The sequence below is a fragment of the Hypanus sabinus genome, unplaced genomic scaffold (assembly GCF_030144855.1).
Source record: "Hypanus sabinus isolate sHypSab1 unplaced genomic scaffold, sHypSab1.hap1 scaffold_833, whole genome shotgun sequence".
In the NCBI taxonomy this organism is placed as follows: domain Eukaryota; kingdom Metazoa; phylum Chordata; class Chondrichthyes; order Myliobatiformes; family Dasyatidae; genus Hypanus; species Hypanus sabinus.
The window spans coordinates 139195-158910 of record NW_026781686.1 but is presented as its reverse complement, the minus strand read 5'-3'; the positions used below and the strand labels follow the sequence as shown (position 1 = coordinate 158910).

At 45.8% G+C, this 19716-nt stretch overlaps 1 protein-coding gene across 1 annotated transcript; it reads right to left on the bottom strand.

Annotated features, from left to right (window-relative positions):
- Positions 1-237: 237 nt before the first annotated feature.
- On the bottom strand, positions 238-15310 carry LOC132390289 (carcinoembryonic antigen-related cell adhesion molecule 5-like). Its single transcript, XM_059962901.1, has 8 exons — positions 15235-15310; positions 12056-12331; positions 7904-8164; positions 5513-5788; positions 3483-3547; positions 1803-1844; positions 649-692; positions 238-283 (listed from the first exon to the last, which is right to left on the bottom strand). The coding sequence occupies exons 1-8, from the start codon at positions 15308-15310 to the stop codon at positions 280-282; spliced, it is 1044 nt and encodes a 347-aa protein (XP_059818884.1). The 3' UTR covers positions 238-279.
- Between the last annotated feature and the right edge of the window lie 4406 nt (positions 15311-19716).

The following is a 19716-nucleotide window of genomic DNA, read 5'->3' as shown; positions in this document are numbered from 1 at the left end:
AGGGATTCGAACAGCGGTCATTTTATGGAAATCCCCTGAAACGCCACAGCACCAGTCTGGGTTGATGCGAGAGAACTAAGCTGCTGCGACGGAAACGAGACAGAATCTTCTGTGATGTCTTTGTCGTGAGGCTAGGAAACGCGGAATAGGTTTAATAGAGACCTGGAGAACGATTGCAAAGAAAAAAAAAGCCATTTTGAACGGTGGATTTATCCTGGATGGTTGTCCATTCTCTGGGCCAATTCACGATCCAATCATCGGCTTCCGTTCACAGTGACGTCAGCTGCGGAAACAATTCACAATTTATGTTGACTACGTCAGCAACCGGAAAGTGTGGCTGCTGGTGAGGGTAAATACGGGTGATGATTTCAGAATCTGTGTCTGATATTGTGACAATGCAACCGCAATTAATATTTATTATATCGCTATAGACCCAGGAAAAGTGTTCCTTTTAATATCAATATATCGCTGTGCGACGCCGCCTGACTCCAGTCTTGCTCTGTTACTTGTCTCTAAACTTCCAATCTCAGTGTGACTATGAGATGTGCACAACCAGGACCCTGCACGGCCCATAGGCTTGAAATAAGTGAATACCTTTCCTTTACAAGTGACATTACGTGTCGGCAGCCCCAGATTCGGTTCACATACCTGTTCAGATCACGGTAAACAGATCGATACTCCAGGATAAGACCCTGTTAATGCGAGGAAATCAGCAGGATTAGTAAAAATTATTACCAAAAGCATTTATGTGTCAGAGAAGAATTAGAAGAACATTGAAAAGGACCTACGCATTCTTAACAATTCGTGTCTGAGAGAAACACGGAACAGTCGGGCCATGATGAAGAGAGGATCAGAGACACAGTTATGATTATTAAATATCGCAGAAAGCTCTATAAGTTCACAAGAGCATAAAACACAAGAGCAGAATTAGGCCCTTCGGTACATTGGCCTCCTCCACCATTCTATAATGATGGATGAATTTTCCCTCCCAACCCTAATCATCTGCTTTCACTCTGCAATACTTGAAACTATCAACGTTGCTTCGCGTAACCCGGGGCCTTTGACCCCAGAGCCATAAGGGACAAACAAATTACAGAGATACACCACACTTCGGCTAAAGATATTCCTCCTCATCGCTCTCTTCTGAAGGGTTCTCTGCATTCCATCGTAGAGAAATTAGTACTCACACCATCCATTCCGGACCATGCATTCCACAGCGCCGCCCTCTGGTCCCAGACCAACACCCCGTCCTTCACGTTGAGAGAATCGCTCCACGCCCAGTCAGTATAGGTCTTCCAATTATTCATCATTCAATGAACTCACCCTTTCCTTCTTCAGACCTGCAGTACACAGAGGCCTCAAGCTAACAGGCGTATCAGCCCCTGTCGTTTACTTCCCTTTCTTCAAGAAGAGCGAAGTGATGTTTGCAAATTTCCAATCCTCCAAAACAATTCCATGATGGTATGAGTACTAATTTCTCTACGACCACTTCACCGGCCTATTTCAGACGCCTGGCGTGCAGTCAATCTCATCCATTCACCCCAGGTTATTTATCCACCTTCCAGATTGTCTGGCATCTTCTGCTTATTATAGTGGCTGCAACCACTTCCGTCTCCTGACACTGTCATACTGATGGTGTCTTCAACAGTGAAGGCGAACACGTGATAGTTAATGAGTTTTTCCGCCATTTCTGGCTCCCCCCGTTACTGAAACTTCGACATTCTCGCTGTCGAGAGTCTCACTTCAGGTTCTGAAGTGGAAACAATTACTTCAAAAGGGATTGACGCTAATGTTTCCCTTACCGTGTAAGTGGAGTCTCCATCCTGCGCATTGTTCCTTGCACCCTTGAAAGAGAAGATTACGTGTTATTTTTGAGACGTTTAAACAGGTTCACAGCAATTGTATTCTGACTCTCCGCCGATAAACCCCGGGAGTATCAATGCATCACATTAGTATCACATTAGTTTGTGTTTGGGGTAATATTGCCTCGTTCACCATTCGCTGCACCGCGTGTTTCTGATTCAGTGTGTGTGTGTGTGTGTGTGTGTGTGTGTGTGTGTGTGTGTGTGTGTGTGTGTGTGTGTGTGTGTGTGTGTGTGTGTGTGTGTGGAGTTACTCACATTGATCGGACAATTTAAAAGACTCTTTCATGAAATGAATTACAGCAAGGGTCAGATGTGATTTCGCATCACTCAGGAGTTATGGATTCTGGGGAATTCTGAGGAAATTCTGCAGGTGCTGGAATCTCACAAACAAAATGCCGAAGGGCTCAGAGTGTCGGGCAGCATTAATGGAATTCATTAAGCCGTTCAAGCTTTGTGTAGAGACCCTTCTACTGGGCTGGGAAGAAGGCAGGAAGACGCCTGGACAGAATGGTGGCCAGGGGAATGAGCACTGGCTGGGAGGTGAGGCCTGATGAGTGCGAAAGGGGGAAAGGCTGAAGAAAAGTAAAACGTAGAAACATAGAAAACCAGCAGCACAATACAGGCTCTTCCTCCCACAAAGTTGTGCTGTACACAACCCTACCTTAGAAATTACTAGGCTTAACTATATCCCTCTATTTTAGGTAGCTCCATGTACCTATCCAAAAGCTTAAAAGACCATATTTTATACGGTTTCCCTTCCGTTGCCGGTAGCCCATTCCACGCACTCACCACTCTTTGAGTAAAAAAAACTTACCCCTGACATCTCCTCTGTACCTACTCCCCAGCACCTTAAACCTGTGTCCTCTTGTAGCAAGCATTTCAGCCCTGGGAAAAAGTCTCTGACTATCCACATGATCAATGCCTCTCATCATCTTGTACGCCTTTATCAGGTCACTTTTAATCTTCCTCCACTCCGAGGAGAAAAGGCCGAGTTCACTCGAACTATTCTCATAAGGCATGCTCCCCAATCCAGGCAACATCCTTACAAATCTCCCCTGCACCCTTTCTATGGCTTCCACATCCTTTCTATAGTGATGTGAACAGAACTGAGCACAGTACTCCAGGTGGGGTCTGCAACATTACCTGCAACATTACCTGCTACAGCTGCAACATTACCTCTCAGCTCCTGAATTCAATCCTACGATTGATGAAGGTCAATACACCATACGCATTCTTAACCACAGTGAACAGATTGCAGAGGCGAGTGTGCCATAGGGGAAGGGGAAGAGGGATGGTCACCGGAGGGAGTTGATGGGCAGGTGAGGAGAAGATGTAAGAGGCCGGAGTGGAAAATAGAAGAAGAGAGAAGTGAACAGAAATACTGGTGGGGTAAGGTCGATGTTCATGCCATCAGGTTTGGGTCTACTTTGCGGAATATAATGTGTTGTTTCTCCATTAACGGAAAATAAGATCCGGGATCGATCATCCAGGATCTTGTTAAATGCCGCACCTGTGCCCGAAGGGCCCGATGGACGCTACCCATCACATTACTTATGTTCTTTTTTCCCTCTTTGCAAAGAAATGAGTGAGATCACGGACATAATGCAAACATCCAACCTGTTCATCCATTTGGACATTTTCATAATATTCTGATGAGTTTACGGTCTTTGTATCGAAGGTGCCTGAGGAAACAAAAAAGATATGGCACAAGGGTGCAGAGCGTCAGGGGGCTTTGTTGAACACAGCAGACGTCAAACCGGCCCAATAGAAAAAGCCATTGAGAGCATGAGCTCCCTTCCCACCAATCGCCGGAACCAGGAATTGAGGGCCGATATTGATCAATATGGAGAGAAATTAAGTTGCATGAACTACCATCCCATTACTTCGCTGATATTGTAATCTTCAGCAGAAGCTTTCAGCTAAAATAATTGGAAAACCCAACGGCAAAAGTCGCATCATCCGTGACCATTCGCTCGGATGACCAGCTCCAGCTTCAGTGGACTAGGAGCTCCCAGATTAAAATCAAATGCTGAGATTCCCCTGGACTCAGTATTAGGACAGTTGAAACGGTGTTCACTCACTTTTCCATCCGGAATTTCTGCCCGTGCCATTTTTAGATTTCGGTGGATATATGTTGCTGAATAAACTGAAACAAAGACAAGAAAATAATTCGTCAGGAACTTAATTTCCGGCGCTGATGCACCGAATGAGAATGGCCTCTATAATTCCATTCGATTCTCTCCAGATGTCCCTTAATAACGTTCTGTTTATCGGATGCCCTGTACCAGGCGAGCTCGATAGCATCGACAGGTGGGTTAAGTAGACAAAACTGCTTTGGCCTTTTTGACAGATAAGGCTGTTCACACACATATTGCTGAACGCAAACCTCTTTCAGACAAATTTCGGACAGACAACTTCGCCGTGAAGGCGGAATGCTGATTCTGTCCACAGATGGGCCCTGATCCCAGCTGAAGTCGATTCTGCCGAAATTCACATTCAATTATTAAAGGTAGGAACGAAATTCGTAGAGAAATGCAATTACCCGCCAGCTTTTCTTGCGAACAGCCATCCACTGAATCCTCCCACCAGGCCCATGATAAGTAAACCGAGTATAATGCCCACGATCGCGCCAGCCCGGAAGGTACAATTTTCATCTGTTTTTGGTGATGACACAGAAAACAAGCATATATTTTACATGGCGAAAACTCATCTTTATTTAAGAAATGATAATTGATCCACGCTCTGGAAACTTCTGGTCGCTGGTCTCGATATTGAATCAATTTAAATCAATTACTCTTTTATTCTGGTAGGCCACTTAGAAGGAGGAGTGAAGGTAGGGCGTGAGGAAAGCGTAAGAAGGAAACGGTTTGAATCTTTGATCATCGGGTTTACATGAACGAATGAGAGGCACATTCACTCACCGTGTGCGCTAACTACACCTTGTAAGATAACTGGTCCTGTTGGTTACGCCGTTATTAATCCGACATGTATAACTCCCAACGTCAACCGAGCTCACCGACTCAAGGGTGAGTTCCTGCCCTGTCTGCAGGAGATTGTTCCCATTATCACTGACACAAGGGTGAGATCCTGCCCTGTCTACAGGAGATTGTTCCCATTGTCACTGACACAAGGGTGAGTTCCTGCCCTGTCTGCAGGAGATTGTTCCCATTGTCACTGATACAAGGGTGAGTTCCTGCCCTGTCTGCAGGAGATTGTTCCCATTGTCACTGACACAAGGGTGAGTTTCTGCCCTGTCTGCAGGAGATTGTTCCCATTGTCACTGACACAAGGGTGAGTTCCTGCCCTGTCTGCAGGAGATTGTTCCCATTGTCACTGACACAAGGGTGAGTTCCTGCCCTGTCTGCCGGAGATTGTCCCCCTTGTACCATGAATATATACCACAGGGGACTGACAGAGCAAAGCAAGTTAATGTCAGGTTTGACACTATATTGGACACAACTGGACGCTCCGGTTCAATTCTGAACTTCTCTGATCCATTTATAAAATGAAGAAAAGTGCTGATTAGAGAAAAATCCTGATGGATACGGGATATTATGACCTTCTGTCTTCATTGAAAATATGAGAGCAAATGTGGTTAAGTGTAATATCTGATACAAATGAACGCGGTTGACTAACTGTTTACTTACAGTAAATTTGCACGTTGGTCACTCCAGCGCCACTGCTGAATGAGTTGCTGGCGATGCACTTGTACGTCCCTGCGTCGTTTCTGTTAGCTCTGATTATAGTCAGTTTCGCCTTGTCGGGAGATGTAAATATTCTGCCGTTTTCCTGGATGGGTTGGTTATCCTTGACCCATGTCCGTGTCTGAACAGTGCCCGACGCGTGACAGCTGAGTGTGATGGTATCGGGGTCTTCAAGGGGGTTGGGATCACTGGCCACGACAGTAACCCCAGTCACTGTCTCTGTGAATACAATTGAAATGTACATAGATTTACACGGGGTTTTATCTACAACACGAGCATAATATTTGGATGCTGCCAGCTCAATATCGTCGGCATTCCCAGTTCTTATCCCTATGTGTTTCGATATCAAGTCAGTATCCAGCTTGAACTAAACGCCGGCACTGAGTTTAAAGTGTTACTGCCGTTACCCAAGGGGACGGTGAGCAACCTATTCCCGTTTCAGATGTTCCTCAATACATGGATATTCCTGCAGTAAGAACATACATTCTCCAGCAAAGCAGACAAAAACAGAATTGCACTTGGCTACAGTTTAATTGTCCCGTGGAGCATGTGAAAATAAACTACCCGTGCCCCCTGCTGTTGAAGCCAAAAGTAGAGTGACTTCGTATTTAATATCTGGCTGAGGAGTTGGCGGAGGAGGGATGGCATAGGAATAATGATCATGGGTTCCTCCAGGGAAGTTGCGACCTCTCGAGAAGGTGCGGTTGGCTCCTGAACTGGGGAGGGGTAAACATTCCTGTGGGAAGGCTTCTTGTCGCTGCACGATAGGCAACTAAGTGGAGTTGCAATTGGAAGGGAGCCAGATTGACAGAAGGATCCGTGGAGATCTGGCGCAGCCAGATTTCGGCATGACGTCGGCTCCTCCGGATTGGCTGATGTGCAATGAGCCGAAATTGGTCAGAGAGCTTATGGAAAATAGAATGTTGGTGTAAGTGATCGACTTGATCCTGAAATGTGAGAAGGCGAACCTGAAGAGTCAGATGAACCAGTGTTACAGTGGGTTAAAAGGAGTTAGAGAAACACTAGAGAGGGGTTGGCCAGATTTACTTGAGAAATAACACTGGCGGGGATGACGGCAGAGGAGGAAGGAATATTCTAAAGGAAAGATGACATAACAGTGGCGGAGAAGAGAAGTCAAAGCCAACATGAAGGTCAAAAGGAGGGTATATGATGGAACAATCATTAATGGGAAGTCAGATGATTGGGAAGTTGTATAAAAAAACAATTGGCAACTAAAAGGTCATTTAGAAGGTAAAGATGAATGAGAAAGCACTCCAGCCACTAATATTAATGAAGATCGGCACAGAGTCTTAACGTACAACAAGTGTGAAACGAGAAGCAAGAGTGGATATCGGGCCGTACAGAAACGATAGTGGAGAGGTAGTACGGGGAACAAGGAACTGGTGGACAAACTGCATCAGCCCTCACCGTGGAACACACTGTGAAATGTCGGATGTTTCAGGTATCAGGGGTCATGCGATGTCAGCATTCATTACAAGGGGACTAGAATATAAAAGGAGGGATGTAATGCTGAAACTTGATGAAGCACCGGTGAGGCCTCACTTGGAGTATTGTGATGCATTTTGGGACCCTTGTCGTTGAGAGAGAATGTGATCAAACTGAAGCGGTTTCCAAGGATGTTCGCCAAAATGATCCCAAGTTTGAACGGCTTTACTGGAGAAGAGGGTTTGATGGGCCCGGGCCTTCACCCACTGGGGTTCAGAAGAATGTGGGGAGACCTCATGGAAACCTATCGAATTGTGAAAGGCCTTGTTGGAGTGGATGTGGGAAAGATGATTCTCATGGCGGTAGAGTCTGAACTCAGAAGACACAACCTGTGCATAGAGTGGTATCCTTTCAGAAACCAAGGCGAAAATGAATCTCTTTCAACAGAACATGATGAATCTGAGAATTATGTTCCACAGGCAGCTGTAGAGGGAGTATCGTTATGTAAGTTTACAGCCGAGGATGACAGATTCACAATTGGTCAGGGCATGAGGAATATGCGGAAACGGCTGTGATCGGGACTGCGAGGAATATTGGATCAGCCATGATGAAATGGCGGAGCGGACTCCATTGGCCAAATGGTCTAAATCTCCTTCCAATGATTAAGGCCTTCTGGTCTTAACTGCAGCAAGTAAAAATTTGCAATTTAATCAGCAAGTCAGAATAATTCCAATTTTCATCTTCATCAATACTCTTATTCATCAATATGCAACGTTGTGGATTGATATCGTTAGAATTTGTTCAGGCATTTAGTTGGATTACACGGGCCCGTCTCCACCAACACCATTAATTATAGGACCTCAACAAAGGGAGGTACGGACTACCTACCGAACACAATGATTTCCGTGGTTGAGGCATTATTCCTTTTTGTAATCGTGTTATAGGCCTCACAAGTATACGTTCCCGCGTTGTTCACAGAGATGCTGTCGAGGACGACCTCCTGCCCACTGTGTAGGTGGGCACCGTTCAGTTGCCAATTCAATTGAGCATCTGGGCGGGACTGTGAGAAACATGTTAACCTTAGGGAGCCTCCGGCAATGTGAAAAGACGAGTGCGGTTGAGTGATGACGGATGGACGATCCGGTCCGTCTAAAAGAAACGGACAAAAGGGGTTGCAACAAATCACACAGGAGATACAACAGAGTTCCTCAGCTGCAGAGGAAGAACAGCCCACCACCAGAGAAAGCGCTCCCACACACCGGAGAATGCATCCGTCTGGAAAACACGCGCGGGAAAGAGGAGAGTCGGGACAGAGTGTCAGATTATCCACGTCTTCCGAAACTATGAACTGCACAGTTACCTCATATCCCAAAACCCGTCTCCTCCTCCAAGCTGGATACAATGCACGCCAGTCATAAGCGTATCGTTTCGAAAAACTTCCCCAGGTGTGTGTTTTGTGGAAAAGAGTTCAGAAAAACGTTCCAGACAAAATTCAAAGCGTTGCTCTGCGGGGATAGGTAAGGCAACTTGCAGTGTGTAGATGCAATAACTCATGTAATCAGTGATCGGGCCGAATGTCATGTAGGCACACACTATACAGTCAAGTCACTGACCACGTGTGCAATTATCGGGACACTCCAGTTTACAGCGTGTTATCGTAGGACGCGTTTTCAGTTCCAATATTCTAGGTTTAGTCTCTATCAGTGAGGACCGGTAGCTGTAACACCACTGCCCATTGTGATTTTCATCCAGATCTAACAGCTGTAACTTCCCGCTTCCACATGTGCACTGAAGCAATGGATCCCCACCTCGTCGTAGCGATGGACATTTGCCAGAAGGGTTGTGGGGCTGATATGGACTGTGAGCGTTTTACACTCTGAACTTTCCCTGTCCCTTTCGGTGAACGGAATTATTACCAAACTTCCTAAACAGCCTTACACTGCGCCGGAGATTCAATGGTGCATTTATTTAAAAAGTAATAACTTTGCATTCACTGTACCAAGTTCGGATCAGCTTCCGTGGTGTTGTGAAAAAAAAAACAGAAACTAGAATTAGAATTTTAAGGAGATAATTTCAATATGAATGAATAGAACTATTGCACATCCCAGTTTGGCAAAAGAATAAACCAGCGAAGGCAGTGCACCCGTGGCTGACAAGGGAAATTAGGGATAGTATCAAGTCCAAAGAAGAAACATATAAATTAGCAAAAAAAAAGTGGCACACCTGAGAAATGGGAGAAATTCAGAGACCAGCAGAGGAGGACAAAGGGCTTAATTAGGAAAGGGAAAAAAGATTATGAGAGCAAGCTGGCAGGGAACATAAAAACTGACTGTAAAAGCTTTTATAGATATGTGAAAAGAAAAAAAAAAGATTGTTCCGGACAAATGTAGGTCCTTTCCAGTCAGAAACAGGTGAATTGATGACAGGGAACAAAAACGTGGCTGACCAATGGAATAACTACTTTGGTTCTGTCTTCACTAAGGAGGACGTAAATAATCTTCCGGAAATAGTAAGGGACCAAGGGTGAGGGGCCAAGTAAGGGATATAGTAAGGGACCAAGACCATCTAGTTAGATGGAGGAACTAAGGGAAATACATGTTAGAAGGGAAGTGGTGTTAGGTAAATTGAAGGGATTAAAGGCAGATACATCCCCAGGACCAGATGGTCTGCATCCCAGAGTGCTAAAGGAAATAGCCCAAGAAATAGTGGATGCAATAGTGATAATTTTTCAAAACTCTGTGGCGACCCATTTCCTGGCGCATCCGAACCGACTCACAATTAGATAGCCTACGGGGGGTTGCGAGCACAGAGCTTTGGAGCCTCTGCGCCATGGGGGGCCGGTTGAGGGAGGCTTAAAAGTGAGGCTGAAGTTTTCGAATAAAGTTTTTTCCTTCGACTGCAGTTACCGACTCCGTGTCGTAATTGTAGCGCACCAATTGTAGCGGTGTGCTACACGCAGCGCTAAAATTACGCGAGAAGCTCGGTAACCTGGCCCCCATACCCACTTCACAGCACGGGCGGCACCCGACCTGCGTACCCAAAGACCTACAGAACTGTAAGTTTGTGTTTGTACGAAGGGGCGGGCATCGGCCGCCGCTGCAGCGGCCATACGAGGGGCCGTTTATGGTGCTCCGGAACAACGGGTCCACGTTCGTGCTGGACGTTGGGGGGAAAGAGGAGGTTTTCACGGTGGACCGCCTCAAACCGGCCATGTGGACCTGGCGCAACCGGCCGAGTTTCTGGCGCCTCGGCGCAGAGGCCGACCTCCCAAGCAGGTTCTGGCCCAGACTGTGGACATTGGGGGGTGTATCGCCGGTTCTGGGGTGGGGGGGGGGGGTTATGTGGCGACCCATTTCCTGGTGCATCTGAACCGACTCACAATTAGATAGCCTACGGGGGTTTGCGAGCACAGAGCTTTGGAGCCTCTGCGCCATGGGGGGCCGGTTGAGGGAGGCTTAAAAGTGAGGCTGAAGTTTTCGAATAAAGTTTTTTCCTTCGACTGCAGTTACCGACTCCGTGTCGTAATTTTAGCGCTGCGTGTAGCACACCGCTACAACTCCTAAGATTCTCGATTAGTTCCTGAGGATTGGAGAGTGGCTAATGTAACCCCACTTTTTAAAAAAAGGAAGGAGAGAGAAACCGGGGAATTATAGACCGGTTAGTCTGACATCGGTGGTGGGGAAAATGCTAGAGTCGCTTATCAAAGATGTGATAACAGCACATTTGAACAGAGGTGAAATCATGGGACAAAGTCAGCATGGATTTGTGAAAGGAAAATTATGTCTGACGAATCTTACAGAATTTTTTGAAGATGTAACTAGCACAGTGGATAGGGGAGAGCCAGTGGATGTGGCATATTTAGATTTTCAAAAGGCATTTGACAAGGGGATTAGTGTGCAAACTTAAAACACACGGTATTGGGGATATGGTATTGATGTGGATAGCGAATTGGTTGGCAGACAGGAAGCAAAGAGTGGGAGTAAACGGGACCTTATCAGAATTGCAGGCAGTGACTAGTGGGCACCGCAAGGCTCAGTGCTGGGACCCCAGTTGTTTACAATATATATTAATGATTTAGACGAGGGAAATAAATGCAGCATCTCCAAGTTTGCAAATGACACCAAGCTGGGCAGCGGTGTTAGCTGTGAGGAGGAATCTAAGAGGATGCAGGGTGAATTGGATAGGATAGGTGAGTGGGAAAATTCATGGCAGATGCAATTTAATGTGGATAAATGTGAGGTTATACACTTTAGTGGCAAAGACAGGAAAACAGATTATTATCTGAATGGTGGCCGATTAGGAAAAGGGGAGGTGCATCGAAACCTCGGTGTCATTGTACACCAGTCATTGAAGGTGGGCATGCAGGTACAGTAGGCGGTGAAAAAGACAAATGGTATGTTGGCATTCATAGCAAAATGATTTGAGTACAGGAGTAGGGAGGTCCTACTGCAGTTGTACAAGGCCTTGATGAGACCACAACTAGAATATTGTGTGCAATTTTGATCCCGTAATCTGAGGAAAGACATTCTTGCCATAGAGGGAGTACAGAGAAGGTTCAACAGATTGATTCCTGGGATGGCAGAACTTTCATATGAAGAAATATTGGATCGACTAGGCTTATACTCACTGGAATTTAGAAAATTGAGGTGGGATCTTATTGAAACGTATAAATTTCTAAAGGGATTGGACAGGCTAGATGCAGGAAGATTGTTTCCGATGTCGGGGAGGTCCTGAATGAGGGGTGACAGTTTAAGGATAAAGGGGAAGTACCTGAAGTACAGATTTGAACCGAGATAGTGGTAGCTTAACCGCCGCCGTAATGTAACTTGGATTTGAAATTTAAAATTTTAATTTTAGTTCCCCAGCGTCCGAGATAGACCTGGATCTGTCTCCTAATTAACTGTTCAGTTGTCCCAGTGTTAGTCGATAGTGGTTAATACCTCAGGCAACGATCACTAATGTACTCACAAACTCCCGGAATCCCGTATCTCGGTGGAACTGTGATATTATATGTAACTACCGGAAAATCGGGACACTTACAGCTGACATGAAGAGAAAACGGAGAGCTTGTGATTTCGTTAATCATGTTGCTTGCTCTACAGGTGAAACTTCCGTCTGTCCGTAGCACTCCAGAAACAGTGAGTGTGCTGTGATCTCCATTCAGAACAATCCTGTCTCCAGGAATTATCTTGCGATTCTCCGCATGCCACAGGTAAGAGACATTCGTGCCTCTTGCGGAGCAGGTTAGTCTGACGGTGTCGCTGTACTCAATCAGTCTGGTGGCGTTAGATGTAACAGTGACATTGGAAACACGTTCTGTTAAAACATAGGGGATTGGTTAGTGCACAACACAAGAATAGAATCTGCAGGTTTATGAATTCCGTTACGAATCTGAAAATGAAATCAAACATTTACTATTCCATAATAAGTAAACGTTTATAAGTTATGCAATCTGACGGACATAGGTTTCTGTGATAGCAGTTATAGGCATCGGGGAAGAATTGCAAAGGTTGGAGGTTGGCTAACTGTGTTCCATTCATCGCTACCAGTGGGAAGTACAAGCATACACGGAACAGGAACCGTGGTGTACAAAGGCCGTTGTAAATCGAGTGAAGAAGAAAAAAAAAGAGCTTACGAAAGGTTAAAAAAAGGGTAATGATAGAGATCTAGAAACCTGTCAGATAAGCAAGAAGCAGCTTAAGAATAAATTAGTTCCAGAAGGGGCCATGAGGAGGCCTTGCCAGACAGGATTAAGGAAAACCCCAAGGCATTCTACAAGTACGTGAAGAGCAAGAGGATAAGACGTGAGAGAATGGGCCCAATCAAGTGAGACAGTACAAAAGGGTTTATGGGACCGGAAGAGGTAATTAATGAAAACCTTGCTTCCGTATTCTCTACGGTTAAGGATCTTGGCGATTGTAGGGATGACCTGCAACGGACTGAAAACCACTTGCCGATAGGTATTAGGCAATAGGATGTTCTGGAGATTTTAGAAATCATCAATTTGGATAAGTCACCTGGACCGGAAGGGAAGCATCCCAGGAAACCGTGGGAGGCGAGGGAGGAGATTGCTGAGCCTCTAGCGGTAATGTTTGCGTCATCAACGAGGACGGGAGAGTTTCCGGAGGATTGGGGCGTTGCGGATGTTGCTCTCGTATTCAAGAAAGGGAGTAGGGATAGCCCAGGAAATTATAGTCCAGTGAGTCTTATCAGCTTGATTGAATTTTTTGAGAATGTGACGAAACACATTGATGAAGGTAGAGCAGTATATGTAGAAAGTATGGATTTTTGAGCAGGGTATTTGATAAGGTAGCCCATGTAAGACTTATAGGGAAAGTAAGAAGGCATGGATCCAAGGTGACATATCTTTTGTGGATACAGAACTGGCTGTCCACAGAAGGCAAAAAGTATTTGTAGGCGGGTCATATTCTGCATGGAGGCCGGTGACCAGTGGCGTGCCCTAGGGATCTGTTCTCGGACCCCTACTCTTGGCGATTTTTATAAATGAACTGAATGAGGAATTGGATGGTTGGGCTCGTAAATATGATGATGACAGAAATATTGGGATGTTGTGGATAGTATGGAAGACTGTCAAAATTTACAGCAGGACATTGATAGGATGCAATACTGGGCTGAGATGAGGCAGATGGAGTTCAACCCAGATAGGTGTGTGGTGTTCAACTTCGGCGCTGCTTTGTGGGCCGAATGGCCTTTATTGTGCCGTAGGTTTTCAATGTTTCAATATCTGATAAATCCTTTGGACTGTTCTTTCCAGTAGGCAACGGGGGAAAGATGTTGGTGGGACAGTGGGGTTTGTCTAAAGGGTATTCAGTAAGGCCTTTAACAGGTTTTCACTTAAAAAAACTGCATCCAGATTTAGGGGGAAGGCACAAATGTTAAGAGGGAGAGATTTAAAACTGATAAATACCTGTAATGAGCTGGCTGAGGGAGTGGTGGAGGAGGACACAGTTGCTACATTTAGAACAGGCATGGATAAACAACAGGACTGAGTAGTTTGGGGTGTTATTGGCAGAAAGGAGCAGTTGAGACCAGCAGGGAGTTTCAGTGGACGACATGGACACGAGCTGGACTGAAGGCATTGGTTCCTTGCTGTTTTAATATATGAGGCAAAGGTGCTTCAAAAGCTCACATTTCAAAAAAATAAATAAATAAAACCGGGACAACTGACAAATAAACGGAGCTGGTGAAGAAGGAATTAGGAATTAATTCACTTTAGGCAAGGGTCACCTGGCAATGAGAAAGGTGATGGGAAATCACTGGTAAGCACAGAGGAGAATTGCTGACAACCATTTGTAAGATCATCCAGATAAGCTGTCGTTACTGAAATGATGCGAAGTTCAGTGTCAGTGTCAATGTAATGGAGCCAATGAAAATTGTAATCTCACACAGCCGAAAAAAATGCAAACTGGGGAACACCTTAAAAGCATGAATTGCAAACCAAATAATGGATAAGAACACGGATCTGAAATCCGTAATCAGCACCGGACTCGACATTACAAGATAGAAACACAGAAACATAGAAAACCTGCAGCACGATACAAACACTTCTGTCAACAGTGCTGTGCCGAACATGGCCTGAACTCAGAAATTACCTCGGGTTACCCATAGCCCTCTATTTTACTGAGCTCCATGTACATGTCCAGGAGTCTCTTAAAAGCCGTATCCTATCGGCGCCGACCATCGGCGCCGGCAGTTCATTCCACGCACTCACCACTCTCAGGGTAAAGAAACATACCCCTGACATCCCCTCTGTACCTACTTCCAAGCACCTTAAAACTCTGTCATTTCGTGCTATACATTTCAGCCCCGGGAAAAAGCCTCTGACTATCCACACGATCAATGCCTCTCATCATCTTGTACAACTCTGTCAGGTCACCCGTCATCCCCCGTCGCTCCGAAGGGAAAAGGCCGAGTTCACTCTACCCATTCTCATAAGGCATGCTCCCCAATCCAGGCAACTTCCTCGTAAACCTCCTCTGCACCGTCCCTGTGGTTTCTACATACTTCCTTCAGTGAGCCGACCGGTATTGAGCACAGTACTACAAGTGGGGTCTGTCCGAGTTCCTATATGGCTACAACATTACCTCTCGGGTTTTAAACTCAATCCTTAAGGTGTCCTAACCACAGAGGCAACCTGTGCAGCAGCTTTGTGTGTGTTACAGTAATATACTCGAACCCAAGATCGTTCAGAGTCTTACCATTGATGCTATATTCTGCCTTGACATTTGACCTAACGAAATGAACCACCTGACACCTATCTGTGTTGATCTCCATCTGTCACAGCTCAGTACAGTTTTGCATCCTGTCAATGTTCCGCTGTAACCTCTGACTGTGCTCCACAGTATCCGGGAAACATTCAACCATTCTGTCGTCAGAAAACTTACCAACCCATCCCTCCACTTACTCATCCAGATCATTTATAAAAACTCACTAAGAGTAAGGGTCCCAGAACAGATCCCTGAGGCACTCCACTTGTCACCGACCTCCATGCAGAATATGACCCGTCTACAACCACTCTTTGCCTTCAGTGGGCAAGACAGTTCTGGATCCACAAAGCAATGTCCCCTTGGAGACGGGGGCAAGGATTCAGGCTTCTAGATCATTGGGAACTCTTCTGGGGCAGCTGTCCACTGTACAAACAGGACGGGTTGCAGTTAAATCCTGGCAGGAAGGTAGGCAAAGGCTATTGGGGGGTGATTTTTACAAATGAGCTGGATGGAGAAGTAGAGGAATAGGTTAGTAAGTTTGCCGATGACACAATGGTTAGTGTGGAGGCCGGTCAGTGGTTAGAGCGGGGCATTGATAGGATGCAATACAGGGCTGAGAAGTGGCAGATGGAGTTCAACCGAGATAAGTGCGAAGTCGTCCATTTTGGAAGGTCAAGTATAATGGCAGAATATAATATTAATGGTAAGACTCTTGGCAGTTTGGAGGACCATGGGGATCTTGTGGTCGCAGTCCATAGGACGCTCAAAGCAGCTGCGCAGGTTCACTCTGTGGTTGAGAAGGCATAGTGTGTATTGGCCTTCATCAATCGTAGATTTGAATTCAGGAGCCGAGGTAATTTTGCAGATATATAGGACCCTGATCAGACTCCACTTGGAGTGCTGTGCTCGGTTCTCACTAAAGGAATGTTGTGGCAGCCACCGAAAGGATGCAGAGAAGATTTAGAACGATGTTGTCTGGATGGCGAGCAGCCCTTATTAGAATACTTTCTAAACGGGTTCAGACATTCAGTTGAATTGCACGGGCCTGGCCGCACCAGCACAGTTAAATATACGACTTCAACAAAGGGAGGTACGGACTACCTACCGAACACATTGATTTGCGTAGTTGAGGCATTGTTCCTTTTTGTAACTATGTTATAGGCCTCACAAGTATACGTTCCCGCGTTGTTCACAGAGATGCTGTCGAGGACGACCTCCTGCCCACTGTGTAGGTGGGCACCGTTCAGTTGCCAATTCAATTGAGCATCTGGGCGGGACTGTGAGAAACATGTTAACCTTAGGGAGCCTCCGGCAATGTGAAAAGACGAGTGCGGTTGAGTGATGATGGATGGACGATCCGGTCCGTCTAAAAGAAACGGACAAAAGGGGTTGCAACAAATCACACAGGAGATACAACAGAGTTCCTCAGCTGCAGAGGAAGAGCAGCCCACCACCAGAGAAAGCGCTCCGACACACCGGAGAATGCATCCGTCTGGAAGCCACGCGCGGGAAAGAGGAGAGTCGGGACACAGTGTCAGATTATCCACGTCTTCCGAAACTATGAACTGCACAGTTACCTCATCTCCCAAAACCCGTCTCCTATTCCAACCCTGATACAATGCACGCCAGTCATAAGCGTATCGCTTTGTACAACTTCCCTATGTGTGTGTTTTGTGGAAAAGAGTTCAGGAAAACTTTCCAAACAAAATAGCCAACACCTCTCTGCAGGGACTCGGAGTGTAGATGCAATAACTCATGTAATCCGGGTTCGGGCTAAATGTCATGTGGGCCCACACTATACTGTCAAGTCTCTGACCACGTGTGCAATTATAGGGACACTCCAGTTTACAACGTTTTATGGTGGACGCGTTTTCAGTTCCAATATTCTAGTTTTAGTCTCTATCAGTGAGGACCGGTGGCTGTAACACCACTGCACTTTGTGATTTTCATCCAGATCTAACAGCTGTAACTTCCCGCTTCCACATGTGTACTGAAGCAATGTATCCCCCACCTCGTCGTGTCTATGGACATTTGTCAGAAGGGTTGTGGGGCTGACAAGGGCTGTGGGCGTTTTAAACTCTGAACTTCCACTGTCCCTTCCGGTGAACGGAATTATTATCAAAGTCCCTAAACGGCCTGACACAGCGCCGGAGATTCAAATGTCCATTTGTCTAAAAAGTAATATCTTTGCCCTCACTGGACCAAGTCCGGATCACCTTCCATTGTGTTGAGAAAAAACACAAACCAGAATTAGAATTTTGCAGAGATGATTTCGATATGAATGAATAGAACTGAAGTGACACACAAAGCTCAGCAGAGTCAAATCCAAATTTAATGGACATCACCATTGCCTTTGAGCCGTGGGCATCGGACTTGTTCAAAACGCATTGTTTTGTGTGAAGACTCATGCAGGATAGACCAGGCTATCCTGCACGTTTCATTTACCTGAAGTACAGATTTGAACCGACATAGTGTTAGCTTAACCGTCGCCGTAATAAGACACGGATTTGAAATTTAGCTGTGATATAACAGGTAACTACCGGAGTCTCGGGACACTTACAGTTGACATTAAGAGAAAACGGAGCGCTCGTGATTTCGTTAATCACGTTGCTTGCTCTACAGGTGAAATTTCCGTCTGTCCGTCGCACTCCAGAAACAGTGAGTGTGCTGTGATCGGCACTCAGCTCAAACCTGCCACCGGAAATGATCACGCTGTTCTCCTCAAGCCACAGGTAAGAGACATCCGTGCCTCTTGCAGAGCAGGTTAGTCTGACGGTGTCGCTGTACTCAATCAGTCTGGTGGCATTAGATGTAACAGTGACATTGGAAACAGGTCCTGTTAAAACAGAGGGGATTGGTTAGTGCACGACACAAGAATAGAATCTGCAGGTTTATGAATTCCGTTACGAATCTGAAAATGAAATCAAACATTTATCATTCCATAATAAGTAAACATTTATAAGTTATTCAATCTGATGGACATGATGTTTTGAGATGGACGTTACAGGATTCGGGGAAGATTGCGAAGTTTGGAGGTTGGCTAACTGTGTTCCATTCATCGCGACCAGTGGGAAGTAGAAGCATACACGGTACAGGAACCCTGGTGCACAAAGGCCGTTGTAAATAGAGTGAAGAAGGAAAAAAGAGCTTACGAATGGTTCAAAAAACAGGGTATTGATAAAGATCTAGAAACCTGTCAGATAAGCAGGAAGGAGTTTAAGAATAAATTAGGAGAGCCGGAAACGGCCATGAGAAGGCCATGCCAGACAGGATTAAGGAAAACCCCGAGGCATTCTACAACTATGTGAAGAGCAAGAGGATAAGACGTGAAAGAATGGGCCCAATCAAGTGAGACAGTACAAAAGGGTGTATGGGATCGGAAGAGGTACTTAATGAAAACTTTGCTTCCCTATTCTCTACGGTTAAAGATTTTGGCGATTGTAGGGACGACCTGCAGCGGACTGAAAACCCTTTGCCGATAGATGTTAGGGAATAGGATGTACTGGAGATGTTAGAAATCATTAAGTTGGATAGGTCACCTGGACCGGAAGGGATGCATCCCAGGAAACCGTGGGAGGCGAGGGAGGAGATTGCTGAGCCTCTAGCGGTAATGTTTGCGTCATCAATGAGGACGGGAGAGTTTCTCGAGGATTGGAGTGTTGCGGTTGTTGCTCTCGTATTCAAGAAAGGGAGTATGGATAGCCCAGGAAATTATAGTCCAGTGAGTCTTATCAGCCTGATGGATTTTTTTGAAGATGTGACGAAACACATTGATGAAGGTAGAGCCGTAGATGTATACCGTATGGACGGGTTCGCAAATTTGTTGATGACAGAAAGACTGGGTTGTTGTGGATAGTGTGGAGGGCTGTCAGAGTTTACAGCAGGACACTGATTGGATGCAAAACGAGGCTGAGATGTGAGAGTTCAACCCAGATAAGTGTGTGGTCGTTCGTTTAGGTAGGCAGAATACAGATATTAATGGCAAGAATCTTGGTAGTATGGTTGATCAGAGGGATTTTGGGGTCCGAGTCCAAAGAACAGTCAAAGCCACTACTCAGGTTGACTCTGTGGTTGAGAAGGCGTACGGTGTACTGGCCTTCATCAACCGTCGGATTTAGTTTTCGAGCTGATTGTACTGTTGCACCTAGAAAGGAACCTGGAGAGACCCCACTCGGAGTGTGGCGCTCATTCCTGGTCTCCTCACTACAGGAAGAACGTGGACACCATAGAAAGGGTGCAGAGGAGATTTACGAGGATGTTGCCTGGATTGGGGAGCTTGCCTTATGAGAATAGATTCTGTGTACTCGGCCTTTTCTCCTTGGAGCGACAGGGGATGGGTGGTGACCTGATAGACGTGTAAAAGATGATGAGAGGTATTGATCGTGTGGATAGTCAGAGGCCTTTTCCCAGGGCTGAGATGGCGAGCAGGAGAAGGAACAATCAATCAACATCCTTTGCACTTTTCTTTTCTCA

What these genes read in the sequence shown, in the direction of transcription:
- LOC132390289 (XM_059962901.1), bottom strand. Translation starts at nt 15,310, where the DNA reads ATGGAGATCAACACAGATAGGTGTCAGGTGGTTCATTTCGTTAGGTCA. An exon ending in GGCAGAATATAGCATCAATG is followed by an intron (nt 12,332 to 15,234) that starts GTAAGACTCTGA and finishes ATGTTTTAACAG; the next exon opens with AACGTGTTTCCAATGTCACT. An exon ending in ATGTCCAAATGGATGAACAG is followed by an intron (nt 1,845 to 3,482) that starts GTTGGATGTTTG and finishes TTCTCTTTCAAG; the next exon opens with GGTGCAAGGAACAATGCGCA.